A 26,229-nucleotide genomic window follows, 5' to 3' on the forward strand; every position below is an offset into this window, starting at 1 on the left:
GGACAAAGCAATTCAAGAATGCTCCCGGTGGATTGAATAGCCCTCTGGTTCTTTAAATTTTAATTTCGTTTTTGCACTTCTTTTCTTTTTTGTTTTCCCTTTGGTGTTCGGTTTCCCTCTAATCCTCCTGCGTTATGGTCGATTGATGGACTGGGAAAAGGAAATCAGAGAAACAGAAAGAAAAAATAAAGAGAAAGAAAAAAGGACGAAGGAGATGAACTCGTCGAATGGTCCGAAAACGGGCAGACTAACAGCAGTGGGAAAGAAAGCCGTTCGGGTATAGTGTAGAGAGTGGGTTCTGGTAACAATCAAACACAATCACAAAGAACACGGAAAAAAGGGGAATGGGAAAATGATGAAATGTGAGAGGGAGGGAGGGATGAGGGGAGGGTCTGAGGGTCAAAATAAAAAATAAGAAAAAAAAAAAAAAAAGAAAAAAGCTGCGTGGAGAAGTGAGTAAGAGAGACACTGGCAGAAGGAGACAGGATAAGAGAGACAGGCAGAGAAACGATTAAAAAAAAATAATTAAATCAAATAATAATTTCGAAAAAATCAAAATCAAATAAAATAATCAATGAAGGAGAGAATCCGTCCAGAGTAGCGGTGGTGAATTTTCCGCTCGTAATAATTCATGAAAGAAAAGGAAAGAGACTAATGACGGATACTATGGAGGTACTTCCAGGAGACACCTATCCGTTGGGCAGAAGGAAGTATCGTGGTCGTACCTATGATGGAGCTGTACAACACTGAGGAAAGTAGTAGTCACAGTATTGAGTAGTATGATTGCTGGGTCTTGTATTACTTTTCCTTCTTTTTCTTTGCTTTATTTTTATTTTTATTTTTTTCTTTTTGTTTCTCTTGCGTGAGGAACTCCTACGTACATACGTCGACCTATTTTGCTTTTGCTTTTGAATATCTAATTTTCCCATAGGGCATGTTCTTGTTGATTAATTATATTTAATTTATATGTTTACCTCAATAATACGACGGTGATATTCATACGATCCCTTTCTCCTGATACATGGGTTTCGAAACAAAGTTGGGTGGCTCAAAAGACTCGTGGCCGCCACTGGGAACGATCGTAAACGCAGTTTTGTGACCTGAAGGTATGGTATGTAATGGTCACGGAACTACCCTAAAACTCCTTAGTATGGTGCATAGTACGTATGTACCTGGGAGGGAAAGCACAGAGGACCAGTATCAAGTATTGATGTTTCGGTGAGGAGCGCCTGATTGGGATGGCGTGGTTGGGTGGAGGAGGGAATTTTGACTTGAACCTTTTAGGGGTTCGGTCCCCCTTTAGTTCTTTCTCTTAGTCGGAATTTTTAGTTTCCTTTAGTCTACGTTAGTCTGGTTGCTGGGAGGGTGTACTTCTCTCTGTGGTTCGACACTGAGGAACCCCCGTCCCCTTGAGGGGGGCGAATATCAACCAACCAGCGCCCCTCATCGATGGAATTCGAGGCTGATCCTCATTCATCCACCGCCAGTATGATGATCCGTGAACTGAGGAAAAAAAAAAAAAGGATTTTGAAAAGTATTAGCCAAGTCGAACAAACAACTGGAACAAATTATTACGGAAGGCTTCACATTGGATGAACTATCCATCAGGGAACCCATGATGACTACGATACTTTTGGTCTGTCCCTTGCAATGGTATAATCTGCTTGGTTCACTTGCTACCTCAGCTGATGGCATGGATACCACTTAATATCAACCATCGTACTACTTGACTCGGGAACAGTTAACTATTGCTCGACTACATCGCGCTATACTTTTATCACGAGTCGATCGTCTTCAAGCCTAATCGCTAAGCGACGGGCATTCCATGGTCCTTGATATTGGGAACGTCCCGACGTGCCGAGGTGATGGATCATACCGCCACGGGGCACGTACTTTTACTTCTGCGTATCTACTTTGTAGTATGATGGGTTATTTCAACCTGGAGGCAAAAGAAAAAAAAAAAAAAGAAAGAGTGAAAGAAAATGAAAACCTCTTGAATCATCAAACGTCTCAGGATCAAAAAAAGAAAAGGTCATGCAATGTCGATCGAGCAAAACGCATTAAAATCTCCATCTTTCCAAACCAGCAAGACGATGTATGCATTACATGGATTACTAGTGGGTTCCCAGGAAAGCCTGCCAACTCCCGGAGAACCTATGATATCAAACTATATTCAAAGTCCGAAACTCGGTTCAATCGCCTAACCCCCAGCTGAAACTCCATCCAGCAGAACATGTCCTCGTCGGCGAAATTCCTTCTTAGTTTAATCGTCAAGCCAAAAGCTTACGTTCCGTTTTCCTCACAGGTACCTAGCTAGGTAGGCCTGCCCCGTGAAGTACCCAGTACCGACTGGATACTCTAAGCGGGATAGATCCTTACTCGTGTCCACATGGTGTAAAGGTGTCAACCGCCTAGGGTCTAAGCTTGTTAGTCCAACGTTGAACTTTCCCCTTCGGTCCACGAGTCAAACGGCCTGAGAGCAGGACGATCCATTCCCGTGGGTTCGAGAGTTTTCTGGCGGATCGTGTCCGCGAGCGACTAACCAAGCAGAAAAGCCAACGCAAAAAAAGAGGAGGAAAAAAGGTGAAACCGGGAAAAGGATGTGCAGGAATGCCGATCCACAACCAACACCAATCGTCATCGGGGGGGCGGGGGGGACAGGGTGCATTGAAAGAAAGGCCGAATCAGAATGCGTCCGATTGCTTTTGCTGATCATGATTTTGGAAAAATTAAAGAGTTGACATCATAATCCAGATACGGGGTATTTACTACCATTATTTTATTTTATTTTATTTCTTTTCCTTTGGGGGAGCATGTCAATTGCATTTTAACTCGGCATACACAGTCACTGCTGACTACTGGACGGAGACCTGCAGAATCCTAAACCCCGCTGAGGCTATACTTGGGATTATTATACTAGTCAGGACTAGATAATCGGTATGCAGCATCCTGTAGCTATAGTCAGATCTATAATCCCTATTCGACAGGCTAAAAAAATAAAGGAAAAAAAGAAAAAACAAGGACCCCCGAAAAAGGGAAGAGGTCGACCCAAAAGAACGGGCGAAAAAACCCTCAAATCAATAATGATGAATAAATAGCCCGAAGACGATGGATGCGATCAATTTAGACGTTTCGGGGAAGAATCCGAAATTTCCACGTAAGGTTTAATAAAGTCCAAAGGTCGAAGGTTAAGTGAGTTCAAGACTTTTTGGATTATTTTTTTATTAATTATTTGTGCCAATTCTTGCCCGAATGGGGCAGAGACCAGGGCATCCCCTTACTGGTTCTTTGGGACTTGTTGGAGTCCACCGTAGTACGGGGGTGGCTTTTGTGCTTAAGTAAGTTGGTTTTTCTTTGACGCGGTCAGGATTCGACGCCCATGACGGCACAGCACGTCATAGGGGAATGAGAAAAGGTCCCTAAATTCTCATCCACGAAGATAATGAATATGATGACACAGTATCATTCCTATCATCAACTATATTAACGTTTCACTTATTGCATTATATCAATTGATTGGATCTGTTCGGTGTGTTATATACTAACTACACCGTACTAGTAGTAGAACCTCGGTATGTACATACGTGTAGTAAGGGAATACATATATAATACCACCTTTGTACGGGAGAGCAAAAGTACGGCCCCGTTTCCAGTTATTTATTCTCGGCCCCGACTATTTATGGGACTACAGAAGTATCTACGGAGGGTCTTTTACGGAAGTACACGTATTGATGGAGATATGGAGAATGAGACACCTACTATCTGGCGAGGAAAACGTCGCCACGATCATCGCCTTCTATCACTGATTCATTGTTGACGGCCTTCCAAAGTTAGGTCTGTCCTGTTCCATAACTGGCCCGATTAACATTAATATGATTAACAATTAAACAACCGCACCAACAACTAAGTTCCTTAATTATGTACCACTATAACTAACATCCAGGATACGAACCGAACCCAAGATCCGACCGCTGGTAAAAAAAAAAAATAAATAAAAATAAAAATAAAATCGAAAAAAGATAACCCACGATCTTGGAAGTTTAATATGCCGCAAGGCGCAAAAAGGGCTGCATGTACTATCTCAATACCCAGTTGACAAGCATCACCGCATACCGTCGGACGGCGGCGATCAGAACCAAATAGGTTCAAGTAGAGTCCGAAAGATGGAAAGCAATTGGTCTGAATATTCCCCTCCTCCTGTATCTTCATGATACACTTCCCTCGAACCTACGTACTCAGCCCTCTTCAAAATAGAAAAGGGTAAAAAGAGGTATGAACCAACATGAGGCTAAATGTTCATCCAGCCGAATCAACGGGCCAGCATGGATCCAGTGGCGAGTGTTCCTTGAGCGCCTCCTGGGCCCCCCGCATCCGACGTGAACTGAGCTCGCATGCGTCCACACTTTGACTTGAACTCTGCCGTGGGGAGGGGCGCGCGCGCGGACGTTGTGTATGTGTGTATCTGTGGGTGAGTGTGTGCTTGTGACCTTTTCTTGTTCATTCATTGCTCCACGATGACAGTTGTCCATTTGACAGCGACAGTGGGTTTTCTTGGAGCGGAATTCTAATGTCATCCTTCCACGTATGTACAGACTGTACATACATCTAGACTTACAATCAAGGAAGGAAAAAACAAAATCACGAAAATCATGCTGCTACTACTACTGATTGAGAAAAAGAAAGACGAGATCAATGCCTAAGCGCTTTTTGACCTAACCGCTCAAAACGCGAGTACCTGGTTTTCCTCACCTGGTTTTTTTTTTTCTTTTCTTTTCTCTTTAACCGCTATCCATCCAAGTTCCTTCACTTGGATACCTTCATGGTCAGCATCGTCAATTCTCTGTCATACAACAACATGGAACCCCCATGGTCTGTAATAGATTGACCATACGGTATTGCGCCTAACGATCGAATACAGTAAAATAACGGGAAGTAAAAAGGTACCGCGCAGTTCCTCATCCGCGTGACCGACTCCACTGATCTTACGGGAAAATCAATCAATCAATCAATCATTCCCGCCACTATGGTTACGGCCGAAAGCAACAACAGGAGGCGAAACCAACTGAGGATAGAATGTAAACGTCAGAAGAAAAGTAAAAATTCGAAAGGCAGTCAACCCAGATGAGGCTTATTGTCTGATACCGACGAACGAACGACACACAGAGCCATTGTGTTCCTTCTCCCCCCCCCCCACCCTCTTGCATGTCTACCTAACATAACCTAACCGATGTCAGTTCAAGTCTTATCATAAGGTCAGTTTAATTTCCGCAGTTCAACCATGGATTCTCTCTTTCTCCATCCCATCCCTGACCGAATGACGATGCTAGACGGACTGTCGATCAGCAAGTAGCCGTCCCATCGCTGATTTGGCCATCCTCCCCATTCATGACCCTCATTTCAGCTTTCCACCCCCAATAATCAGTACGGAGGATTCCTTCTCTGCCGTGCTGGGAAGTTTAATATCAGATGCTCTTGTTCGAGTATGGAGGAAACGAAGGAGAATCCGACTATTTGATCACTTGATCGGATTTTTCTTCACCGAGTCATCTATTTTGATATTGAATTTATCTGTGTTCATGAATGACCATGGAATGAATGACTACTCCCCAAACCCAACCACCACAACCCTATCACTACTACATAATCCCAACTCCCACATACGAAACCATAAAGTAGAATAAAATAACTTCCCTACGGAGTACTCCGTAGGCCGTAAACCAACATCAATATCAAAGAAGAATAAAATAAAAAGAGAAAACAAGATAAACGTTCCGGCACTAGTTGCATGTGGCTTCAAGCCATCCCCATCGATTTCCACCCAAGAACCCGAACTAGGGGAAAACCTTGGCACGGCATATTTATCCCCTTTTTTCCTTTTCCTTTCCCCTTCCATTTCCATTCCCTGATTTTCCCTGCAAATGGGCTTCTCCGGAGAACTGGGACGGATGTTTTCCTTTTGTTGGCTAGGGTGGTTTAATTTTTACGATCGGTGTGGAGTGGGGACCTGGGGAAATTGATAGGTTAGTTTTAGGCGTGATTACATAGTTACCTACTACGTACTATGTTTATGTACTCTCCCTGTAGGTAGGTAGGTACATACTTCGTGAGGTAATTGTTGATTACTGGTTGAACGTGAGTAGTGTGTGGGTGTGATGTAGTGTCTCTTTTTTCTGGGGATGGTGAATGGTCAAGGAATGTCTTGTGTTCCTGTCTCTAACAGCGAAGATGCCCGTTTGGAATTCAAGACAGACCGTCAAGTAGGGGGACCGCCCAGAGGCATGTATGAACGACCACCGTTCAAATCCCGTACTTTTTCCCCATGGAATAACTGCTACAGAACAGTACTCTGCAGCATTGACCCTTACTCCGGATCACCAATGTGCTTCCGACATGCAGAAGGAATGCGTATGTATGTCCGATCATCGATCCCGGTTGTTGGGACGGGCTCGTGTGCTCTGAATACATCATCCTACTGCCTTCCCAGGAGGGGATCCGTTGACCTTGCTTGGTTACTAGCAAAGTTTGTCCGACAAGAGACCTGGTGATCAGAGAGAAGCCGTCTTACCGGTCTACGTGAGCAAGGTAACGGGCAGTTTTTTCTCCCTTGATCCTAGACCAGGTGGCCTAAGCTGGTCCAACATGGAACAGGAAGAATGCAAAAAGTATACATTGGACCAATACTAGCAAGGCTATGATCATGGCAGCCGCGAGTTCGATCTTTACTTCCGATACAACCAGTCCTTGCGTTGGCTACGCTGGCCAACTCCATCAACGCCGGACCATATAACTCAGACCGAACGCCAAAACATAACCAATCGTAAGAATGCTCCCAAATATTTATACAACGCAACACACGACAATTGACTCCCACCCAGTAGCCAAATTTAGGCAGCACTGGGACGAGATGCACTCACTTTCCACTGGTACAAGGCTCGCAGCACAGCTACACCTCCAGATTGCGTCTCCACAGTCCTCCCGCGGCCCCGGTCGTTATAGTCCGTCGGATGCAGCCCAAGAGCAATTGCATCGCCAGTCGAACGTGTCTGACCGGGTGCATATGCGGGGTATACTGGTCTCTCTACTCCAAATATGGAATCTCCGGATAAACGGGATGCCCCTTGAAGTGGCTGAGAGCCTTGTGCGTGGTCGCCGTAGTTCCGGTAGTCAGTCGCATCCGGGGGCAGAGGGCTTTCGTAGATGACTGCGTGATCCGTTTGACCGTATCGCCTGCCCCACCACATGCCAAACTTGCCGTCCTTGTCTCGAGTCATCAGCGCGGCCTCGGCATTGTGTTCGATCCAAGGTCGATATTTGCGACACTGTGCTTGATGCCAATCATGGATGTACTCCCAGTCGCTGCCTGGTCCCGTCGTCTGGTTCGCACTCGCCAGGAAGCGTTCTTCTTGAGGGCGGACGGGTCGACAAAATTCTGCTAGATGATTGAAGAAGATCCCTTTGAATGTTTGTCCATCTTGAGAACAACTGCCCCCCGAATCACAAGCCTCTTCCAAAACGCCCCCACGGCCAAGGCCGGCCCAGTTCTTACTTTTCTTGTTGTGCCACCCTGTAGCAGTTATAACGTTGCGGACAAGGTCGTGCCCATCGTATAAGTACTGCCATGAAGCAGTGGCCAGCCAGAGGCCCCTCAGCCCGCTGAGGATCACTCCTTGATTATACGTGTATACCATCTTATTTAGGACGTCACACTTGCGGGTGCCAGGCTCTTCAGCGCTCTTCCACCCGCTGATATGGAAGCCATCCCCATAAAGTCCCCCGATCCCCATCATATTCGAGGCGTTGAGCCATTTGTACCCCTCGATCGCAGCCTGCAGATGAGCGGGGTGGTGAGGATAACCGTCCGACCATAACTGATCATCAACGCTGTTTGGTACGAAAGGTGAGTCAATCACATCACCTGGGTAATAGAGATACATCCCAATGCTAGCCGATATATACAGTTCGTTCGTTATGGCGTTCTTATAAGGCGTTAAACGCGGATTCCAAATCATTCCACCTCCGCAGAGGGAGATATCCCATCCACCTGACGCAAGTCCATAGAAGAGCCTCGCTCTATGAGCAGCCGGGGTACGGAACTGAGCCCCATGCCAGTGGTGGTTCCTGGACAGGTTGGACCCCGAAGGCCCGTCAAAGTGCAGATCTGAGTGCAATACCTGCAGCTTGAGGTTCTCTAACCAGCCCAGCACAACCCACAGCATATCGTCATAGGCCTGGTTTCTCACGGCAAAGGCGTCTTCACCAAAATAGAACGCTACGGTCTGGTCAAAGAAGTGGTTGATTAGGTTCTCAAAGGATAAAGAGCGATGTTTGCCGGTTAAGACATCGGCATCTGAGAAAATACTAGACGAGACATCTTCCGTGGAGGACGACAGTGATGCGACTGAGGCCGAGAGATGCGTACCGATCACGGCAGCAGTCCAATCGATACTAGAGGGCCAAGTACCTTGCCATAGCTCAAAGTAAGTGTCCTGCATCACATTCAAGGCATGAAGCAAATCTTGTAGCGTGCTGCCGACGGATTCGCTAGGCTCCGGAGGCGATTCCGAGGGAGGCAGGCCCGATTGCCCTGACGGTGATTCGGCTGGTGCATCAAGCACGAGTGGTGCCTCCGGAGGTGGCGCCAGTATGTCTTGCGACCGCAGCGCCAGCGCATGGGTATGACATAAAAGCATAAATATGCAAATGAGTCTAATGATGTATGAGAATGCAGCCATGGTTCCTGTATTCTATATATTTCCGGTCTTCTTTGAAACTCCCGGTGCCAAAAAGAATTGTATAGTAGTTAATTAATAAGGGAATTCCAACTGACAGGGGGACCTCGATTTGAGGAAACCCCCACCAATTAAAGATGCTTTCCAATGCAAGATAGAGAACCCTTGGACGGGGGGCACAAGAACTTCAAATTGTAAAGGAAAGGATGAGAACGTCCTGCAACCAATTGAGTGAAGAGAGAAGAATGAGATTCAAGTCATGCTCTCTCAGTTGTACGACGATGTCGCACTCACCATAGTCAAGGAAGTCTGCATGGGAAGAGGAAAGAAGGAAGTCGGGGAGTGCGGGGGTTAAGTTGGCACTTAAACTCGGAAGGTCCAGCGGGAACTAACTGGGGCGCTTTTATACCCTAACTGGTCCTTTCCCTGGAATGCGTGCCGTCTTTGGAAACCCGGTTAGGGTATGATTAAATTGTTTCTCACTGACACAGTACACTACTTTCTACTACTACCTTCATTGAAGACTGTATGCTCACTGTCAACCTTCTCTCAAAACCCTTGTCGTTTCTTGATAAGGTGTCACGCGCCCTCTGGGAACCAGATCATGAGTCCTTGCGCAGTCTTCTGATATCGTCTTCGTATTCCCATTTGAAATGCATAATGAAACAGTAGCTTAACTTTACTGGATCAGCAGACCTTCTAACTCGATGCGCTAGTTGCAACTACAACCCAATCCTCAATAACATTGTTCCACTATTGCGCTAACGCAGAAGTATGGAGCCAAAAGCGAGCAAATTAAGACAAAGGTTGCCTGGTTCATTGCATATCATGCGTTATCACGCGGAATCATCTAGTAGTCAAATTTTGGATATCCTAGAAAGGCAAATTCAAAGTAATTGGAGTTTTTTTCTACCTCCCATGTTAGCAAGCGATCGGATATCTTCCTGAAGCGCGCGGTCGTACCGGATTGCTATTAGATCATGACGCCAGCATGTATCTCTTTGGATAACCGTCCCGCCAGACGATGGCCCTGTGAAGGCTCCACGAAAGATAATGCTGGCCAGAAGCACATTCACTCTAGTAATCAATGCCTATCGGAGCGGTGTGTAGAAGTCGAAACCAGAACCCACGTCTTCATGATTCTCAATCGTGGTATATCCCTCTCATGAAAAACCGACGCAGGTGAACTGGGACATTTAGAAAACAGAAAGGGAAACTAGATCGGGGCTATATCAAGCCACATATTCCGGAAACGGTGAAAGGGTCTACAGAACCAATCTGAATGACATGGCTTAATCCCTCTCATCAGCGCCGGGGCTGCGACTCCTCTCGCGGCTCCTGCTGCGGCCTCGTCCACCACGACCACCGCCTCTTTGCCCACCAGCCTTGCCTTTGTTCGAGGGAGGCGGCCGGACAAATGCATAGTCAACTTGAATTGTCTGATCAAGTAACTTGGTTCCGTTCAAGTTCTTGATAGCTTCTGTAGCTTCGGGCAGAGTGGAATATTCGATCAAGGCGTATCCCTGTAGCGATCTACAATCAATATCTCCTCATACCCATTTCGATAACAGCCATAACGATAAACGGACGACGAAACCGAAGCAGAGAAAAATCCATGTAGATATCAACCCACCTTCACATAACCCGTCCGACGATCAAGGTTCAAATTGAAGTTCTTAATCTCTCCATACTCAGCAAACAGGTCGGTCACATCTTCCTCTGAGGCTTCTTCGTGGATGTTGGTGGCGATCACAATCCATCCTTCGATACTGCGCACTGCAACGGCCCCGGCCTGGGTTCGTGGCTCAAAGCCGCCGCCAGATTGCGCTGGGGCTTCCTCCTGCTCATGCGAAACTGGCGGGTCCACTTCCATTTCTCCGGACATGGTGGCGTTAGAGGGGTGGGAATGGGTAGAGGTTTATATATCGAAAAGGATGCCACGGGAAAAAAAACAACCAAGTGAATTCCGGCTCGACGAAATCGTTCACAATGCCTTGGGTCGCGAGAAGCTTGGGAGCGATCATTCATTGCCGGAGGTTAGTTAGCTCGCGGTGTGCTTATGTAAGCGCGCGTTATCAGCCCTGATCAATGGGAACTATGGCTGAAACGCAACTACAATATGTTTCCAAAATTTATGACTTGTAAAGAAGAAATCTCAATTCTCCCGATAATAAAGAATATTGTAGACTAGAGAGCAAGCTACATATGTAATATGAAGCATTCTAACCTGACCAGAATCTCCCAGTATGTCTTCCATGCAAAACGTACCATGTAGTACATTTTCAATGTCCATTGTAGGATGAACAAAGAACCATACAGTATATAAGCACATTGTGAGATGCTATAACTGCGCCTATGCTGTCTAGATAGAAGAAACAAAGCAGCGGCCAGATGACTACCGTGTGGTCTTGGGAGAATAAAGCCCCCAGGAGTTTGCCAGCAGGGAGCGTAGAATAGCACACTTGGCCTGGGTAGCTCAGAATACTTTGCAAAATTCAGTTACAACACGGATCCTTTATTGGTATTATCATCATACTAATGTGTGTAGCTTGTGTTTTTCAGGCAAGACCAATATATCCCTTGGTCAACGACCGATTCATACCAGTACTCAGTAAAAGCGGCAAATGAAGAGTAATAGAGTGCACTATCGTGGAGAGTTGAGTCCTCATTCACTAAAGACAGACGGAGTCGCCCTATGTCCAGTCTCATGCAAGCGATAAATGAGTGAATAAAACCCAGCTACCCTTCACTCGACCTATTTTGTGTTCCTACTCTATAACCCCATCACACAATGCGCTGCTTCATAGAGATCACCTTCATGGCAGTATCCTCTTATCCAAGAGAAAAGACATTCCTTTGAGGTCATCATAAACCTTAAACGAAGATGCGTTGGTAAGCTTCGAATAATTGTCATTCAAGACGTCCAAGCTCTGATAAACCCTCTTTTGCACCTCTAGTGACGATCCAAAGTGTGGCTGTCAGCCCTATCCCAGGAAGAACAGAAAGGTTGAGATAGTCCTCTATGGCGACCAGCCTGACCAATTTTGTCCACTCAATCAACAAGGCTCGAGTATCGATGTGATATTTGACCCAATCGGGAACGCCATGATCTTGCGCGAGATTATCAATGACCCCACGAGGAAGTATACGTTTTGGAATTTTAGTGTGCAACTCGATGCTGCAAACTTGCATTTCATGAACCTAGAAGGGCTCGCCGATGGCTCTTTGATACTCACCGTTCGGATACGAAGCTCAGCTTGTGCCGTGAGAGGTAGCATGATCTCGGTGAAAGAGAAGATTTCTGGATTTGCGCCTCCTCGTCTCAAAAGCAAATTGTACAACGACCTTTATCTGTGCGACTGGCCCCGGCAAACCCTTCAGTTATTCCTCCCGGAAGAGCGGCTGGTGGAATGGAAAACAGTGGCATTGATCCTCAAGTCCTTCGGAAGGATCACAGCAGATCAGTGGTCTGATATGGTGTGGATGAAGGATAGGCCATCTGTAGCGGGGCTGAACTGGAGAGCCATTGAGAGGGATGTTAAGATTTACAAGAACAGATTGGCCGAGCTGAAGGCTAAGGGGAAGCAGAAATATGCCATCGGTAAAGAAAACGATATCACGTTATTGCAGCAGGACTCTGCTATTGCCTGATCTACTTGACATCCTACAACTTAAGCCACTATATCAAGCAGTCTATGCAGTGCCCAGAAACTTGATATCTATGTTGTGGCCCACAGCTACTAGTGTGTATACTAAACTTACACTTACGAACAGAAGCGTCACGAGATAACCTTCCAAAAAGGAACAGATCAAACAGCATCGGGAGATTGTCATAACTCTTTAGAGCCGTTGTAGGCATATGATTCACAAATACTTCTATAACAGCATGTCAATTCTCACCTCTCACCGTGTAGTCTGCCTTCCAGTCCTCACACACTCGTTTGACCATTGTGGCCCATCAACGATATGTGATCTGCTCTGTGGATAGCCTCCACCCTAACCTCTTACTCAACATTCATTGCACGATACCCTTCTCGCCAACAGCTACCAGCTTTCAATCTCCACAGATCACGATTTCCTTGCCTTGGAATGAAAATTTCAAGGTGGACCATGGTTTGTGTGTAACGTCTTCCCCTGCATATTGCAGACAGCCGTCTACAACCTCCTTTTCACCTCAACCCCCCTGTATCTACAGCAAAATGGCATTTGCACAGAAATTAACACACTGGATCTGCGCTGTATCGGCCCTAACTCTACTCTTACCAGCTCTGGCAGCAGACACAGAAGCCTGGAAGTCACGATCCATTTATCAGGCCATGACAGATAGCTTTGCACGCACGGATGGATCTAAGACTCACGCCTGTAATATAACAGCAGGGCTATACTGCGGCGGAACCTGGAGAGGGATGATTGATCGTCTCGATCACATTGAAGACATGGGCTTCGATGCTGTGATGGTATCCCCAATCGTTAAGAAGATCGAGGGTCGTGTCTCGTACGGAGAAGCCTACCATGGCTACTGGGTTCAGGATATGTACGCACTCAACCCGCACTTCGGGTCCAGTGAGGACTTGCTTGACCTGAGCAAGGCGCTTCATGATTGTGGCATATTTCTCATGACGGATACTGTTATTAATAGCATGGCCTATATCACCAACGGGACGAGTCCGGAGGGTAATATCAACTTTACCAGGTTAAACCCTTTTGATGACCCCAAATACTTCCACTCATACTGCGAGATTACGGACTATGATGACTATCCTCTTGCTCGAAAGTGCTGGACGGGAGATGACATTGTTCCTCTTCCAGATTTGAAAATGGAGGATAAGGTAGTCCAGACTATGTTGGAGAAGTGGATCAAGGAGACAATGGGAAAGACGAGATTTTTGTCTAAATATACTGTTTGAGAGCATTATACTAGATAGATATGTGCAAGTGTGATTTGCACGTACATGTCTTTCGCTTCGAGCGAGAAAGTGACTTCTACACAGATAGTAGATGACCGTGCTATTCATAATTGGCGAAGTGAATGATGAACTACACCATAACTGAGGAATACCAGGAATTCTTTTTTCTTTTTCTTTTTTTTCAGAGAAATATTTATTATTTGAGAGGAGCGGAGATATTACTTCCATCTCTAGACGTCTGAAATGACATTCAGATATCTTTGCTGTGACTTCATGCCAAATTGATTTTAGAATCAGTTTGCCGACCCTGGGATTCAGCAGAAGTGGCTAAAATGTCCCACAGAACGAGTTATGCATGTGAGGCGGGCGACGAGCAGCCACCAAGCAGCTATCTCATGCAAATATAATACATAAGGAAGTCAACAAATTGCGATAAAAAGCGAGGCCAAATTAAATTCACTTTCCTCCAAGATTACCTCCCAGTGTCATGGCTTCGTTGTGGAGTGAGATGAAACTGGTGTTTCATTTCGTGCCATTTGTGGCCTTGTCGCTGATCAAGGGTTGCCCAGTCCATTTAGACGCGTCTTGATGCAGTAGCTTATTTCCTGTTGTTGCGCTGCATGGCCAAAATCTGGACCATACGGATGAAGATGTTAATGAAGTCAAGCTCGAGGCTGATGCTCTCGTTCACAACATCCCTCCGGATAAGGCCCCTCTCAGCCATACGCGAGTGGTGCAGGACCTTCTGCACATCGTAGAGTGTGAAACCACCGAAGACAGCAAGGCCTCCATACAGCCAGATCTTCTCAGACCACATTAAGGTGCGGGTGGCGGTAGCGGGGAGGACAAGAGGAGCGAGACCAGAAAGAGCGACGATAGTCACACCGGCGAGCAGGGGAGCACCAAGGTACAGATACTTGTCCTGCTTAGCAGTAGCACCGACGAAAGCAATAGAGCCCATCATTCCAACAGTGTAAAGACCAGCACGAGCAAGCAGAGCGGGGTGCATGAACATTAAAGGCGAGAGGAGGGCTGCCTGGGTGACGTTGAAAGCAGTCCAGAGACCGTACTTAGCCAAGTAGCTGGGTGTCTGTTAGCCAATTCCTTGCAAAATAGGCCAGAGAGACAGGGGGGAAAATTACTTACTTGTCGGGAGAAGTGTAGTAAGTACCATACATGGTTCCGATGCTTCCAACCAGGCCAAGACCAGCGACGAGCCAAGGGTTCATGGCCATCAAACGGTAAGACCATCCGTTCATGTGCATAGCCCGAGCAGCAATACCGATAATAGCGATACCAAGTCCAGTGTGCATGAAAGTTTCGTTCAGATAGCTGCGCTCGTAGGGAGCCATGCCGCCATCCTCTCTAGTTTCGCGGTTGAAGATCATGTTGGTCGCCAGGATGGTTCCACCAACGATGGCGGCGCCATACAGAAGTCGCTGAGTGAGATTGCCACCCTGGGTGGCATCGTAGGTAGGTTGCATGTAGGTACGACGGAAGGCATTCTGGAAGGTCTGTCTAGATTTCGCAAAGATAGAGGAGGTGGCCGGGCCGAGAGGCTTGGATTGAGATGGCTTAATCGGTGAGTTGTGGAAGAATCGAGCAGTGTTGGCCGTTTTAGGGACTTGACGAAGCGCCGTTGGAACGGCGAATGGACGCCGTAAAAAGAACGCCATGGTTAAGATGGGATGACGAGTTAATGATGGCGGTTTAGCGTCGAAGGAGAGCAGCTATTTAAAAGCCGCGGGCCGGTGATATCAGTCTTTCCGCCCTTTTCCGGATTAGGAGTGTTTGCTCCCGAACCTCTGCATGTTTGCTCCGCTCTCTGGCGCTACGGCTACCCGAAAGTTCGAGAAGTGCAATCGCCATCACGTGTGACTCACAGCTTACTAACGGAGGGTCGGCGATAACTAGTTTCCTTTCTCCGATGTCATAGTGGGGGAGGGGGAAAAGAGCTGCAGTTTTGCTGATACGGATATTGCATATCACCGATTTTCTTATTTCCTTGATCACCATTGCAAACAGGTGGAAGTAGAACTACCTTTGCCAATTGGTCGTGTTTTTCAGCTTCCACAGCTCCATTGTCGGCTTTGAAGAGTGCCAAAGCACATAACTCTCAGCTCACCATGTCTTCAACATTAGAAACCATAAACCTCCCTCATCTCCCTTCTTCTCTGCCTGTGCATGTAGCTCTCTACCGTGACATCGAGAATGCTCCTTTTCTACGGCAGCAGCTCATCTCCGGAAACGCGGACTTCGAATATGCATTCATCGATGCAAGCATGGTATGGCATTGATGTCAAGAAAGCTCGCTAAAGAAAGCAAGGACCCTGACCACGATATGCAGGTTCTCTCGAGAGCGCACGTTTCGTCCGCAATCTTCCGGGCGGTAAATGACTATCTCAATGAGCGTCTGAAATCTCGAAATGTCCACTCGGAGATTGTTTTCTCTTTTAGCCCCACGAACAATGTGGGTTGATCTGTAGCTGATACTTTGATGCCTCAAGAGCTAACAGTTTGCAGATTGCCGACTCCTTCCGGAAATTTGGTATCAGCGATTCTACGAAAGATCTGTTGGTAGTGAAGGTGTCTGTAACACCGGAAATTACCCATGATTCAGTAGCGGCACATCTGGCTCAATCTATTGAAGGCTCACCTGTACCCTTCAATGACGAGACTCTGTCTAAGATCGCGGATGTTACTAAAATAAAGAAGGCCTACAAATTGGGAGCATTGCCATCTGCTCCTGCGGGTCCAGTGAATGGTGCTGGCAACGGTGACAATGGGCGACTCGAAAATTCCATTATTGGTGCGATTGCCCTGCGAGGAGCTACCTGATTGCTTGGTGTTCTCAAAATTCGCACGTCGACTTGGAATCCGTCAAAAGTGACCTCGGACCGAGCGACTTCCAAGGCAATAGGCTTTATCTCGCCTGGTTGACTTCCTTCGGCGAGACTATGGCTATGGTGCCGAGCGTATGCGGCCAAGCTGAGGTTAGTGGATGGGTACTCCACAAAAAACACAAGTTCTTGGCTCTCGCTCCTTTAACATAGGCGCGGATGGCGCCATGGCTCTGAGCAACATGCGTGTTGAGATATAATATTATCAGTGACTGAATGGTATTCACGGGATATACTGGACAACGCTGAGAGCTGATACCCCAATACTGTGACTTAGTATCTAACGAACATTATTCACGAATATACTCGATTCTAAAACAGCCTTCAGTGACAGTTAACAACCCCTCGTAGATTAGACACAAACGATTGCAAACATTCGCTGCAAGAAAACAGGAATACAATCGGTTGCCCTGCCCACTGCTAAATAAATCCCAAAGCGGTAATATAGCAACTTATGCCAAGACAAACCCGCTCAAATGATCATTCTCTCCAACAATTACTCGACAACTCGACATACACCTCAAATGCAACTGCCTACATGGATTTCTAATAAGAGAGAATACGGAGGATTTACGCGAACTTTATACTGGCGGATTATTCGCGCCCCTGCCAGTCGTGTACTCCTAGGACGAATTACCCCGACTCGCCACCATGAGCGCCGCAGCGGACGTTATCGTCCTCTCTTCATCCCCAGATCGCATTCCCAACGGTTCTCCAGTACTGCCTGCTCATGATCCCGCGAAGCTGTTCGACTTGTCCCCGCCAAGTGCATCTCCGTCTCCGGTACGATCACCATCAGAGTTATTCCAAATTTCTACGCGTTCCAGGTTTTTTGAGCTTGAAACCCCATCACGGAACAAGGAAAACAAGACACCCAAGGAACCACCAGTCAGAAAGGTTAACACCACTTCTAAAGCAAAAAGCGCTTCCTCACAGGACAAACCCAAGCGGAGGGGCAGGAAGCCCGCAAGCGAGTCGCAGACGGTACTCGGTGACTCGGGACTTGCTGGCCTAGCACAACAGAGCGCACCGAAGAAAACTGCAGGCGCCAGGAAGAAGCGCGTGGATAGCGAGGGCAAGCGTGGAAAAGCTACGAACAGAACTATAATGGGGAGGGTTGCGAAGTCTGGCAATGTGCAGGCTAAACCGCCTCAGGAGAAGATTATGGATGTGTCGACTCCGAACGCCTTGCCGCCAACGAAACCTGCCAGTGGGGTCGTTAGTCTAGAAATTGATGGTCTACAATTAGAAACTGCTATGAAGCGGAGAATAGATTGGACGCCCACTAAGGATACTACTGCGCGAACGGTAGAGTCGAGTCAGCAGGAGGTTGCAGAAGCCAACCCCCAAAGTTTTGGTAGCCTGCTGTCTGAGTACGGTTTCAATGATATTTCTTCAGCTCAGAGTGATGTTAGGAATCTTGGAGATGATGGTCCAACGAAGCGTAGACGTATAGAGGTATGACTTGTATTGTCCTTGTCACCCGGTGTTTCAAGCTAATACATGTTTTTGAACAGCTCGTGGATTCCAGGTTATTTGGTTCATCGAAGCCAGCATCGCATGATATCGACGATAAGAACCTCACTGAAGATAGCCAGCAGAAACAGCCAGAACCCAAGCAGAAACCGAAGAAACAGACAAAGAAATTTACGACACTTACAGCTCGTGTAACAGCAAGTTATCTCAATAACTCCCACGAGGGATCAGATTCGTCAAGCAAAGAAACCACTACTTCTCGAGAAAATGCAGCAACTTCAAGAACAAGAGGCTCGAAAAGGAAAGGGAAAGCCACCTCAAAACCTAAGGAGCCCGAATTCATAGTTCTTTCACCCGAAGCAGCTGCAAAGTCGCTAGAAAACCAAGAACTCATTTTCGGAACTTGTAGTCAATTAGAGCGAGAGGATTCTCCAACCTCGCTAAAAGAGCTACAGGCAGCCATCAGTGAGTCGGAGAGGTACGCTGTGGCAGAGCCCTCTCCTCTGAGTTCAACACTATGTGCAACACCCACCTCACGGTTTACTACTGCAAGAGGTCTATGGTCTGTTGCAGCCAGAGACTTAGAAGGGTCATTGATTCGCCAAACGGAAGTTGTGGACTTGGTGGATACACCTGAGCCTGCTAAGATGACGACCTCGACCAACGATAGCCGTAATGAGAAGGCGTTGGAGGATGCAGCCACTGTCCCTCCTAAAGAACCGTTTGATTTGCCCCAGAGTGAGCCCCCTAAGCTCAAAGCTATCCCAGCCGCGAAGAAAGAACCATCCCCAGCACCTGGTCTGCCCACGATTAAAGCTAGCGACAACCTTAAAGGAACCACCTCGCAACATTCCAAGCCGCAACCTAAGATGCCGAATTACAACGGCTTCACGGATGCCGAATTGTCGAGACAGGTCGCCTCGTACGGTTTTAAGCCCGTAAAGAACCGAAAGGCAATGATCGACCTTCTTCAAAAATGCTGGGTGTCTAAGCATGGTAAAGGCACAACCTTCGAAACCCAAGCTGGCTCGCAAAACACATCTACAGAACCAACTCCTGTCCTCACCTCTTCCGAACCCAACACATCTCAGAAACAGCCACGCAAAACCGCTACCTCACGAAAAACAGCCGCAAAGTCCAAAACAAACCCCGACTCAAACCCACCCCCAAAAATAAATTCCAGGAAAACGCCATCAAGCAGCGATGCTACCAAAGCCCCGAGCATTCAATCAAAACCAACTCAACCACCGCCGATACAGTCCCTCAGCAACGTCGAAGAAATCGAAGACTCAGAAGAAGAAACCCTCCCTTCACCCTTCCGAATCCAAAACAGATATACACCCCAACCCCCCGAAACCAGACAAGCCTTACCTGTCTCAAAAACACTATATAGCCCATCTCGCCCCAAACCCCGTACCACCAAGTCAACGACTAATAACAGCGCAACCCTCAATCAGAAACAACCAGACTTAGCCGACCAAATCTTCAAGGCCATGCACGCACAGCCAGCCGGAACGCCTAGTCGTCCGAGCTGGCACGAAAAGATCCTCATGTACGACCCCATTATCCTCGAGGATTTCGCCACCTGGTTGAACACCGAGGGTCTAGGTCTCGTTGGCGAGGATCGGGAAGTCAGTGCCGCTTTCTTGAGAAAATGGTGTGAGAGTCGGGGGATTTGCTGTTGCTATCGATGAGCTCTGGTGCGCAGAAAAGGTTACGTATACCATATATGGCTATTGCTGCATCATTTTTACGATACTGCCTTTTTGGAAGCCAGCACATTGCATTGCATACGTTTTTTGGAGTGTTGGGTGTTTTTGGTGTTTGGGATATATATCATTGGAAATACCCTTTATAGAATTTAGTTCTTTCTTACATAGCAAAATACCTACGCAACTAAATATAGCGTAGCTTACTGCGTTTTCGCGTATACGTATTTGTAGTTCTGAGTTTTTGATACATAGTTCTTATACTCAATAGACCAACTAAACCCGATCATAGAACAACACAGTAATATACAAATAACCATCGCTCTAAGACCTCAAGACTAATTTGTACAACAGGAATCATAGTAGAAGATATAAGTATAAGCGAGGTAAGATGAAAGAAAGACACAAGAAACCATTACAAAACGCCCGCTTTAGGTAACACGAGAGATACACCAAAATATTCAAGTACAGATTCCCTCCTCATAATTCGTCGTCTTCTGCTGATCGTTGCAAATTAGAAGGTATCTCCTCAGTCTGCGGGTTTCCGTAGGCGTAGGATGAGTCAGTTTTAATCTGATGAGCTCCCTGGGCAATGACCGTTGCAGGAGAAGGAGAGGCATAGTAATCCATTTGGTTGTTATGGAGTGATTGGATCTGCAACGGCGCAGGATATTGCGAGGCCAAGGATGGCATATGCGGAAGCCCTTGGCCCAGTGAAGGATTGAAACCACCGTACTGGAGGGTGGAAAGTCCGTGAGTCATTCCGTCCAGTTGGCCGTCAAGGGGTTGATGGATCCGCTCATGGTAGGAATTGACAGCTGTGCCTTGACGGAGGAGAGTGTCCGGTTGAAGACGGCCAATTTGGGAGTAATTAGTTAGTGAAGTAGGTCCTACTCCATTTTGTTGCGGAGGATAGCCGAGAGCCGTTTGTGACGAGCCACTAGCAACGGTACCTAGACCAGGTTGATGGTTCGATTGATTAGGACCCAAGCTCCCAGCTGCCGGAACTTGCGTAATGCCTTTCCCACCGTAGTTCCTGCCATATTCTGTGCCTCCGGGATTTTCCCAGGAGCCATATGAGGTAGACAAGGTCGGCAGAGGGGGAACTTGGTTGTTTCCCCAAGAATAGCTTGCTCGGGAATTGTTTCTCGCAGGAAAGTTGGGGAGAAGAGCACTAGGAGGCTTTTGGCCATGTTTAGGCCATGCATCTTTGGGGACCCATGCTTTCCACTGGAAAGAAGAGATGAAAATGTTAGCATGCCGAAATATGGTAGGGAGTCATGCTCGTGCTCACATCATCGAGTTGTTTTTTCAGCTCCTCGATTTCGTTCCTGTATTTCTGTTCGCGTCTTTTAAGCCCATCAAGCTCCTCTTGCAGCGTTTGAATTTTTTCTTCCTGGTCCTTACTCAATCCGCGATAATGAGTGACTTCGGTCGAAGCATTTGTTTCGCCGCACCATGAGTTTGACTTGACACAATTTGAACATTCCGTGTCCTTGTCACTGTTGCATCTCGACTTAAATAGCTATTTTTCGGGGAGTTAATAGGACAATGATAACAAGATGGCATCTAGGTGCTGTCCAACAGCGAGATGGAAGATGAACTGGGTCATTTAAGAATAATGAGATGCTGGATCGATCGGTGCACTTACTCTGCAGAAATCACAAGCCGTAGGCGCTCTTGTGAGAGGCTCACGTTTTTTGAATTTTTTGTCAGCAGGGACATCGCCGTTTGGCCAGGTTGCTTCCTCATACTTCTTGTGCCTCTCCTTTGCCGCTACCCATTCGGCCATCATGTTATTCTTTCTTTTGTGGTGATTAGTGAGATATGCATCTCTCCAGTCCTTTTTACCTCTATTTATCGTAGGTACATGATTCTTCCGAGCTTTCTTCTTAGGTGGTCTCTGCGCAGTTTGCTGAGCTGTAACAGCTTCCGATTCTTGTGTGGCATCCGACGTAGCCGTTGAGGGATCGGCAGCTCCCAAGGCAGTAGTTATAGCAGCATCGTTATCTTCAACTGGAGGTCTAGGAATGGTGGTTGTTGAAGTTTCCTCAGGATCAACTGCAGCAGAAGGTACCTCAGCAGTCTCGACCTGCTGCGAGATTGTCTGTTCGATTAGTTCGGGGTTCGGGGGGCTAAGCTGTATGTTTTCGAAGAGCAACGCGTCGTCAACAGTATCTCCAGCATTGGATATCAACAACTCGTTGTTGCCGTAGCCTTCAAGAGCAGCCTCGTCAAAACTCCGTTTGTTAGACATTTCAATTGGTGGGCAGTCCCAGTCCGAACAGGTGATGGGACAGCAACTGAGAACTATCGGCACTTGAAATAGTATAATACTCAGAGCTAGTGGAAGATGCAGCGCAGCTTAAGTACAGATGACGGGAGGTACTATAGGTAAGGGCAGTAGATGCTGTACACAGGATATCACCGTATATTTATGTTGATCTCTGGGGTTTTCGGTCCAGAGCTTTCTCGGTGAAGATGTCATTATCGATGTATTCCCAGGGACAAGGACGAACAGCATACAATGTACAGTACAATGCCATACAGGGCATTCGCCGGAGGGCAATCATAGTGACTTCAATGACTTTCACACAGTCGCAAGATTTGAATGTCATTGTTCGACATGGGTCATTCGTGTAGGAAGTGGAATGTATGCGCAAGAGTGTGGGTCAAAGGCATTGTAAGAGAATCTGAAACTGTACATTCCTGTATTTCATCAACGGATGACTCGGTCGTCCATAGGGTGAAAAGAGCCAAAGTCTCTCTTACCGCATTCAATAGTTGGGTCTGGTGGTCCTTTGTTGCTGTACAAAGCAGTCTTTCGCAGAGAGGGGCAAAACCTGGTTGACAAAGCGTAGAACGATCCATCATTGTAATACTATGGAAAATTCCGATTCCTTAAAAAGTTTTCGGTTGCGTATAGTAGATCGACGCGGTGAATAAGCGGCGGTTCTATTCGGATACGCAAGTATCTCCAATTTTGCCAAGAGAGAACAGAAGCAATAGAGAAAATGAAACGGGAAAACGGCGAAGACGATTCTAAGGTACATACAGAGACGTTCCAAGAAAAACCAGAAATTGATCAGACCCAACATGCAATGTAAAACCAAGCTGATTTTGGAGCAATTTATGCTGCCAAATGCTCTTCCCTTCAGAGTAAAACTCCTGCCATGCCCATATAACGTCGACAGAAATCGTGAAAAGCATCCCGATCGAGAACAAGGACACAAGGGTGGAGGATATGAAGCAAGACGAATGCGCCCTGCACCAGCGCAATTCAAGAGACCCATGACGGTCATCAATCATGATAAGGTGAGAAACTGAAGGCCTTGAGGATGAAAAACAACTCCTGGAAACAGAACACCGAGGTAAACCAAGCGAATGCGGCATGAAAGAAGAATATAACGAAAGAAAACGTAAATATTAAACAATAAGTTTCCGGATATGTGAGTTGATATAGAAGCCAGCTAGTGGTAAAGAGACTCAGGCCGACAAGGCCATATGCGCAGCAACAAGCGATGTGGAACCCAAACGGTTGGGCTAGAATTGTGTGGTGGTCATCGAAATACTTTACCATTTTGAGCCACTGTCTCGAAGCTAATCTTGTTCTGATATTTGAAATGTCCGCCATCTTCGAGCCAGGGCGTGAGGTTCTTGCACTGGCTGACATCAAACGACTCCAGCTGGTTACAGCCGTCAGACACTGCCTCTACCCCGGCGCCGGTGACTCGAACGCAGCCACGAACCGATAGTCGCTTCAGGTGCAAAAGATGAAGACCAATGCTGCGCAGGGAAGGGTCGGAGATTGCAGAGCCACAGAAAGACATATTCAAATAAGTCAATTGAGAACACTGAAGAGCAAGGACCTCTGTTGCTGTATCTGATAATGCGCAACAAAACGACTGTTCTAAAGGTTAGTGGATATTTACATCTCTTTGCGACAATCTTGAGAGAAAGTTGGAGCCCGATGCCTTACCAGATCCAATTCCTGTAGCTGCTTAGCAGCGTTGGTCAAATAAACAATAGCTTGGTCGGTCAAATACGTGCAGTCGGCTAAACAAAGCCTCCGCAGATTGGTGAATCGCGCGTTCCCCCAATATTGAAAACCTTGGTCTGTGATAGAGGTGCAACGTGTCAAGTCCATTTGTTCGATTCTATGAGCAGCATGAGACGCAATATGGTGCATTGACCGGTCGGTGACGTGTTTGCAGTATGACAGCGTCAATTTCGTCAGCTTGGGGCAGCCGAAGACAGCACCAGCCGCGGTTTGCATGGTGGGTTTAAGAACCCCTTTACTCGTCTTCACAGGCTCATCTTTGTGTTGGCCAGGCATGACCCAACCAATAATCCGAGCCAAGAGCGTGTCCCCGACTTTCCGGCAGTTGCTCAAGTCCACCTCTTGCAATCCATTTGCCGTGCTCGCCATGTCAAGGATGGCGGATGCAGTGACGTCCCACACACTTTTCATCTTCCACGCAACGACGTTAGAACCGCATGTAGCAGCCAATTTATTGAATCCCTCATCGGTGATGTGAAAGCAATTGCTAATATCAACATAGCGGGGTCTATTCCCAACAAACGGACATATGATTTTCACTAACACGTCATCGGTGATTTGTCGATTATACATGCTTAGGTCCAGATCGTGCAGCAAATCCGTAGATGTATTGATGATCTCTGACCAATGAAGGGAGACCGCCCGTACTCGAAAAAGATGATGAAGTTCTAGAAGGTTGAGAATTCTCACTAAGATATTATCAGGAAGCACGCCACGATTCACTTTGTGCGACTCGCGCTGCGTTTTTAGAGTAGTCGACACAGCGGCTTCGGGCAGCGTGAGAAATGACGAGCTTGTCGAACGTGGTTCAGATGGTGGTGACGGCCGTTGCTGTTCCCCAGAGACCTCCTCTGGTGTCAACGGAGCGACGGATCCGCGTCTACTTTTCAGCCGGACCTTGTCTAAGCCGACATTGAGAAATGGATCTGGATCCGAGGGACGTAAAACGGCCTGGTCGTCCGCCTTGTTGGTGTGCGGACCATCGAGTTCTGTTTCTGTGAGTGTGAGGAGGGGCATCGATCGGCGTCGCGAGGCGCTGACTTTAAAGTTGCTATCTCCAACGAATTGTCCAACACCGTCCGCTTCAGCCATTACGACATCGCCATCAGCTGCCGATTGCAGCCGCTCTTTGGCAGTTTCCTCCACCTGCTGCCGAACATCATGGGGGCACTTCTCCCAAAACTCGGCAAGGACATCACCGCTAATCATAAGGCACTCAACTGCGTTGATAGTACGCACTGTTGCAGTCCTGCGTGGCGCCAGAGAAAGACTTACAACCTCACCAAAGTACTGTCCCGCTTTCAGCCTCGCTTTCACTTCAAAGCCCGGGTGTTCAATGGTGTTCGGCACGGAGTGTGAGACATCCTCTGTGTGTGTACGTTCAGTCAATACTTCAACTTCGCCGCGAACTATAAAGTATATCTCCCGCCCTTGGGAGTCCTGCTTGATAATGTCGGTGAAAGGAGGATACGACCGGGGTTGGGCGTTAAGGCCTAAGAAATGAAGGATGTCCCCTGGAAGACCGGCGAACAGAGGTAATTCTTTGAGTAAAAGACGCACGTTAACAAGTCCGTTAGCGAGTGCGCTTGAAGAAACTCCATCCGTTAACCCAGGACTGGGAGATTTGCGTTTCTTGTTGACCGACTTCCAGTTCAACGCCGTGCCCTCTTGCTCCGCAAGAGACATGTCTTTGGAAAAAGTTTCTCTCAGACGTTTGTTTCCTCTGCGAGATATAATATCATCCACTGGAGGCGCGGATGTCTCCTTCTTCTTCTTCTCCAAGAGCATCAACCTCTCTTGAGCTTCATCTCGGATGGCTTGCTCCACATCTGGGAAGTGAGGAAGGATATTTCTAAAGTCTTCCTTTGTTAAGACGATCAGCAGACATCTGGAGCGAGCGATAATAGTCGCAGTCCGCGGACGATCCATCAGCACGCCTATTTCACCAAAGAAAGCGCCTGGCTCAAGATCCACATATACACTCTCGCCATCGCGGGAAGTAACGGAGACTGCGCCCCGGACCAGCCAATATATCGCCTTGGCCTCGTCCCCTTCCGTCAAAATATAATCATTGGCCTGATGGAGTTGGGGGCGCAGATGCCGCCCCACCGCGCTCAAAAAGGATTCCGGGGTAGATTGGAACAACGGGAAAGAGCGCAATCGGTCGACCAGATCCAATGGAAGAGCTTGAATATTAGAGAAGGCCAAGGGAGAAGGGCGGACCGGGCGATTGGGATTCATGACCGAGTCGAATGAATGAATTAGCGAGACTGTATCAGACACCGGCGCGAGGGCTTTGGTCGAGCCTCCGCCGGACCTGCCATGGCGCCGCATGATGAACTAGTTGCGATCCTCTAAGAAGCGTCAAACAGGATAGGGAATGGAGAGATGGAGAGGTTCGGAAGTTTCCAGAGGTAGCATATAGTGTATTATTTTTTTCCGGCAAGC

General features: G+C 47.3%; 10 protein-coding genes across 10 annotated transcripts; 4 read left to right on the plus strand and 6 right to left on the minus strand.

Annotated features, from left to right (window-relative positions):
- Positions 1–6,884: 6,884 nt before the first annotated feature.
- F9C07_8932 (putative glycosyl hydrolase) lies at positions 6,885–8,732 on the minus strand (the record flags this gene model as incomplete). The annotated part of the gene is made up of 1 exon (XM_041286545.1): positions 6,885–8,732. The coding sequence occupies one exon, from the start codon at positions 8,730–8,732 to the stop codon at positions 6,885–6,887; it is 1,848 nt and encodes a 615-aa protein (XP_041148110.1).
- Positions 8,733–10,021: 1,289 nt separating this feature from the next.
- On the minus strand, positions 10,022–10,614 carry F9C07_8933 (putative RNA binding protein; the record flags this gene model as incomplete). The annotated part of the gene is made up of 2 exons (XM_041293257.1): positions 10,022–10,252; positions 10,363–10,614. 2 exons carry the CDS (start codon positions 10,612–10,614, stop codon positions 10,022–10,024), a joined length of 483 nt encoding a protein of 160 aa, XP_041148111.1.
- A 580-nt stretch (positions 10,615–11,194) lies between these two features.
- On the plus strand, positions 11,195–12,654 carry F9C07_1695849 (uncharacterized protein). Its single transcript, XM_041293240.2, has 2 exons — positions 11,195–11,621; positions 11,687–12,654. The coding sequence occupies exons 1-2, from the start codon at positions 11,614–11,616 to the stop codon at positions 12,378–12,380; spliced, it is 702 nt and encodes a 233-aa protein (XP_041148112.1). The 5' UTR covers positions 11,195–11,613; the 3' UTR covers positions 12,381–12,654.
- F9C07_1695850 (glycoside hydrolase superfamily) lies at positions 12,655–14,207 on the plus strand. Its single transcript, XM_041286544.2, has one exon. It carries the CDS (start codon positions 12,929–12,931, stop codon positions 13,634–13,636), a length of 708 nt encoding a protein of 235 aa, XP_041148113.1. The 5' UTR covers positions 12,655–12,928; the 3' UTR covers positions 13,637–14,207.
- A 27-nt stretch (positions 14,208–14,234) lies between these two features.
- Positions 14,235–15,312, minus strand: F9C07_8935 (growth hormone-induced protein; the record flags this gene model as incomplete). The annotated part of the gene is made up of 2 exons (XM_041293258.1): positions 14,235–14,718; positions 14,783–15,312. The coding sequence occupies 2 exons, from the start codon at positions 15,310–15,312 to the stop codon at positions 14,235–14,237; spliced, it is 1,014 nt and encodes a 337-aa protein (XP_041148114.1).
- A 130-nt stretch (positions 15,313–15,442) lies between these two features.
- On the plus strand, positions 15,443–16,868 carry F9C07_2285261 (kinase binding protein CGI-121-domain-containing protein). Its single transcript, XM_041293241.2, has 3 exons — positions 15,443–15,921; positions 15,984–16,106; positions 16,160–16,868. Exons 1-3 carry the CDS (start codon positions 15,763–15,765, stop codon positions 16,472–16,474), a joined length of 597 nt encoding a protein of 198 aa, XP_041148115.1. The 5' UTR covers positions 15,443–15,762; the 3' UTR covers positions 16,475–16,868.
- Positions 16,869–17,187: 319 nt separating this feature from the next.
- On the plus strand, positions 17,188–19,706 carry F9C07_8937 (structure-specific endonuclease subunit slx4; the record flags this gene model as incomplete). Its single annotated transcript, XM_041293242.1, has 2 exons — positions 17,188–17,994; positions 18,054–19,706. 2 exons carry the CDS (start codon positions 17,188–17,190, stop codon positions 19,704–19,706), a joined length of 2,460 nt encoding a protein of 819 aa, XP_041148116.1.
- Positions 19,707–20,201: 495 nt separating this feature from the next.
- F9C07_2070492 (uncharacterized protein) lies at positions 20,202–21,978 on the minus strand (the record flags this gene model as incomplete). Its single annotated transcript, XM_071508757.1, has 3 exons — positions 20,202–20,903; positions 21,016–21,246; positions 21,373–21,978. The coding sequence occupies 3 exons, from the start codon at positions 21,976–21,978 to the stop codon at positions 20,202–20,204; spliced, it is 1,539 nt and encodes a 512-aa protein (XP_071364579.1).
- A 307-nt stretch (positions 21,979–22,285) lies between these two features.
- On the minus strand, positions 22,286–23,133 carry F9C07_1698810 (uncharacterized protein). The gene has a single exon (XM_071508321.1). The coding sequence runs from the start codon at positions 23,021–23,023 to the stop codon at positions 22,592–22,594; it is 432 nt and encodes a 143-aa protein (XP_071364580.1). The 5' UTR covers positions 23,024–23,133; the 3' UTR covers positions 22,286–22,591.
- A 148-nt stretch (positions 23,134–23,281) lies between these two features.
- F9C07_8939 (cyclic nucleotide-binding domain protein) lies at positions 23,282–26,115 on the minus strand (the record flags this gene model as incomplete). The annotated part of the gene is made up of 2 exons (XM_041293260.1): positions 23,282–23,626; positions 23,701–26,115. 2 exons carry the CDS (start codon positions 26,113–26,115, stop codon positions 23,282–23,284), a joined length of 2,760 nt encoding a protein of 919 aa, XP_041148118.1.
- Positions 26,116–26,229: the final 114 nt, after the last annotated feature.

The sequence above is a fragment of the Aspergillus flavus genome, chromosome 5 (assembly GCF_009017415.1).
Source record: "Aspergillus flavus chromosome 5, complete sequence".
NCBI lineage: Eukaryota > Fungi > Ascomycota > Eurotiomycetes > Eurotiales > Aspergillaceae > Aspergillus > Aspergillus flavus.

What these genes read in the sequence shown, in the direction of transcription:
- F9C07_1695850 (XM_041286544.2), top strand. Translation starts at nt 12,929, where the DNA reads ATGGCATTTGCACAGAAATTAACACACTGGATCTGCGCTGTATCGGCC.
- F9C07_2285261 (XM_041293241.2), top strand. Translation starts at nt 15,763, where the DNA reads ATGTCTTCAACATTAGAAACCATAAACCTCCCTCATCTCCCTTCTTCT. An exon ending in CATTCATCGATGCAAGCATG is followed by an intron (nt 15,922 to 15,983) that starts GTATGGCATTGA and finishes CACGATATGCAG; the next exon opens with GTTCTCTCGAGAGCGCACGT. An exon ending in CTTTTAGCCCCACGAACAAT is followed by an intron (nt 16,107 to 16,159) that starts GTGGGTTGATCT and finishes AACAGTTTGCAG; the next exon opens with ATTGCCGACTCCTTCCGGAA.
- F9C07_1698810 (XM_071508321.1), bottom strand. Translation starts at nt 23,023, where the DNA reads ATGACCGTCATGGGTCTCTTGAATTGCGCTGGTGCAGGGCGCATTCGT.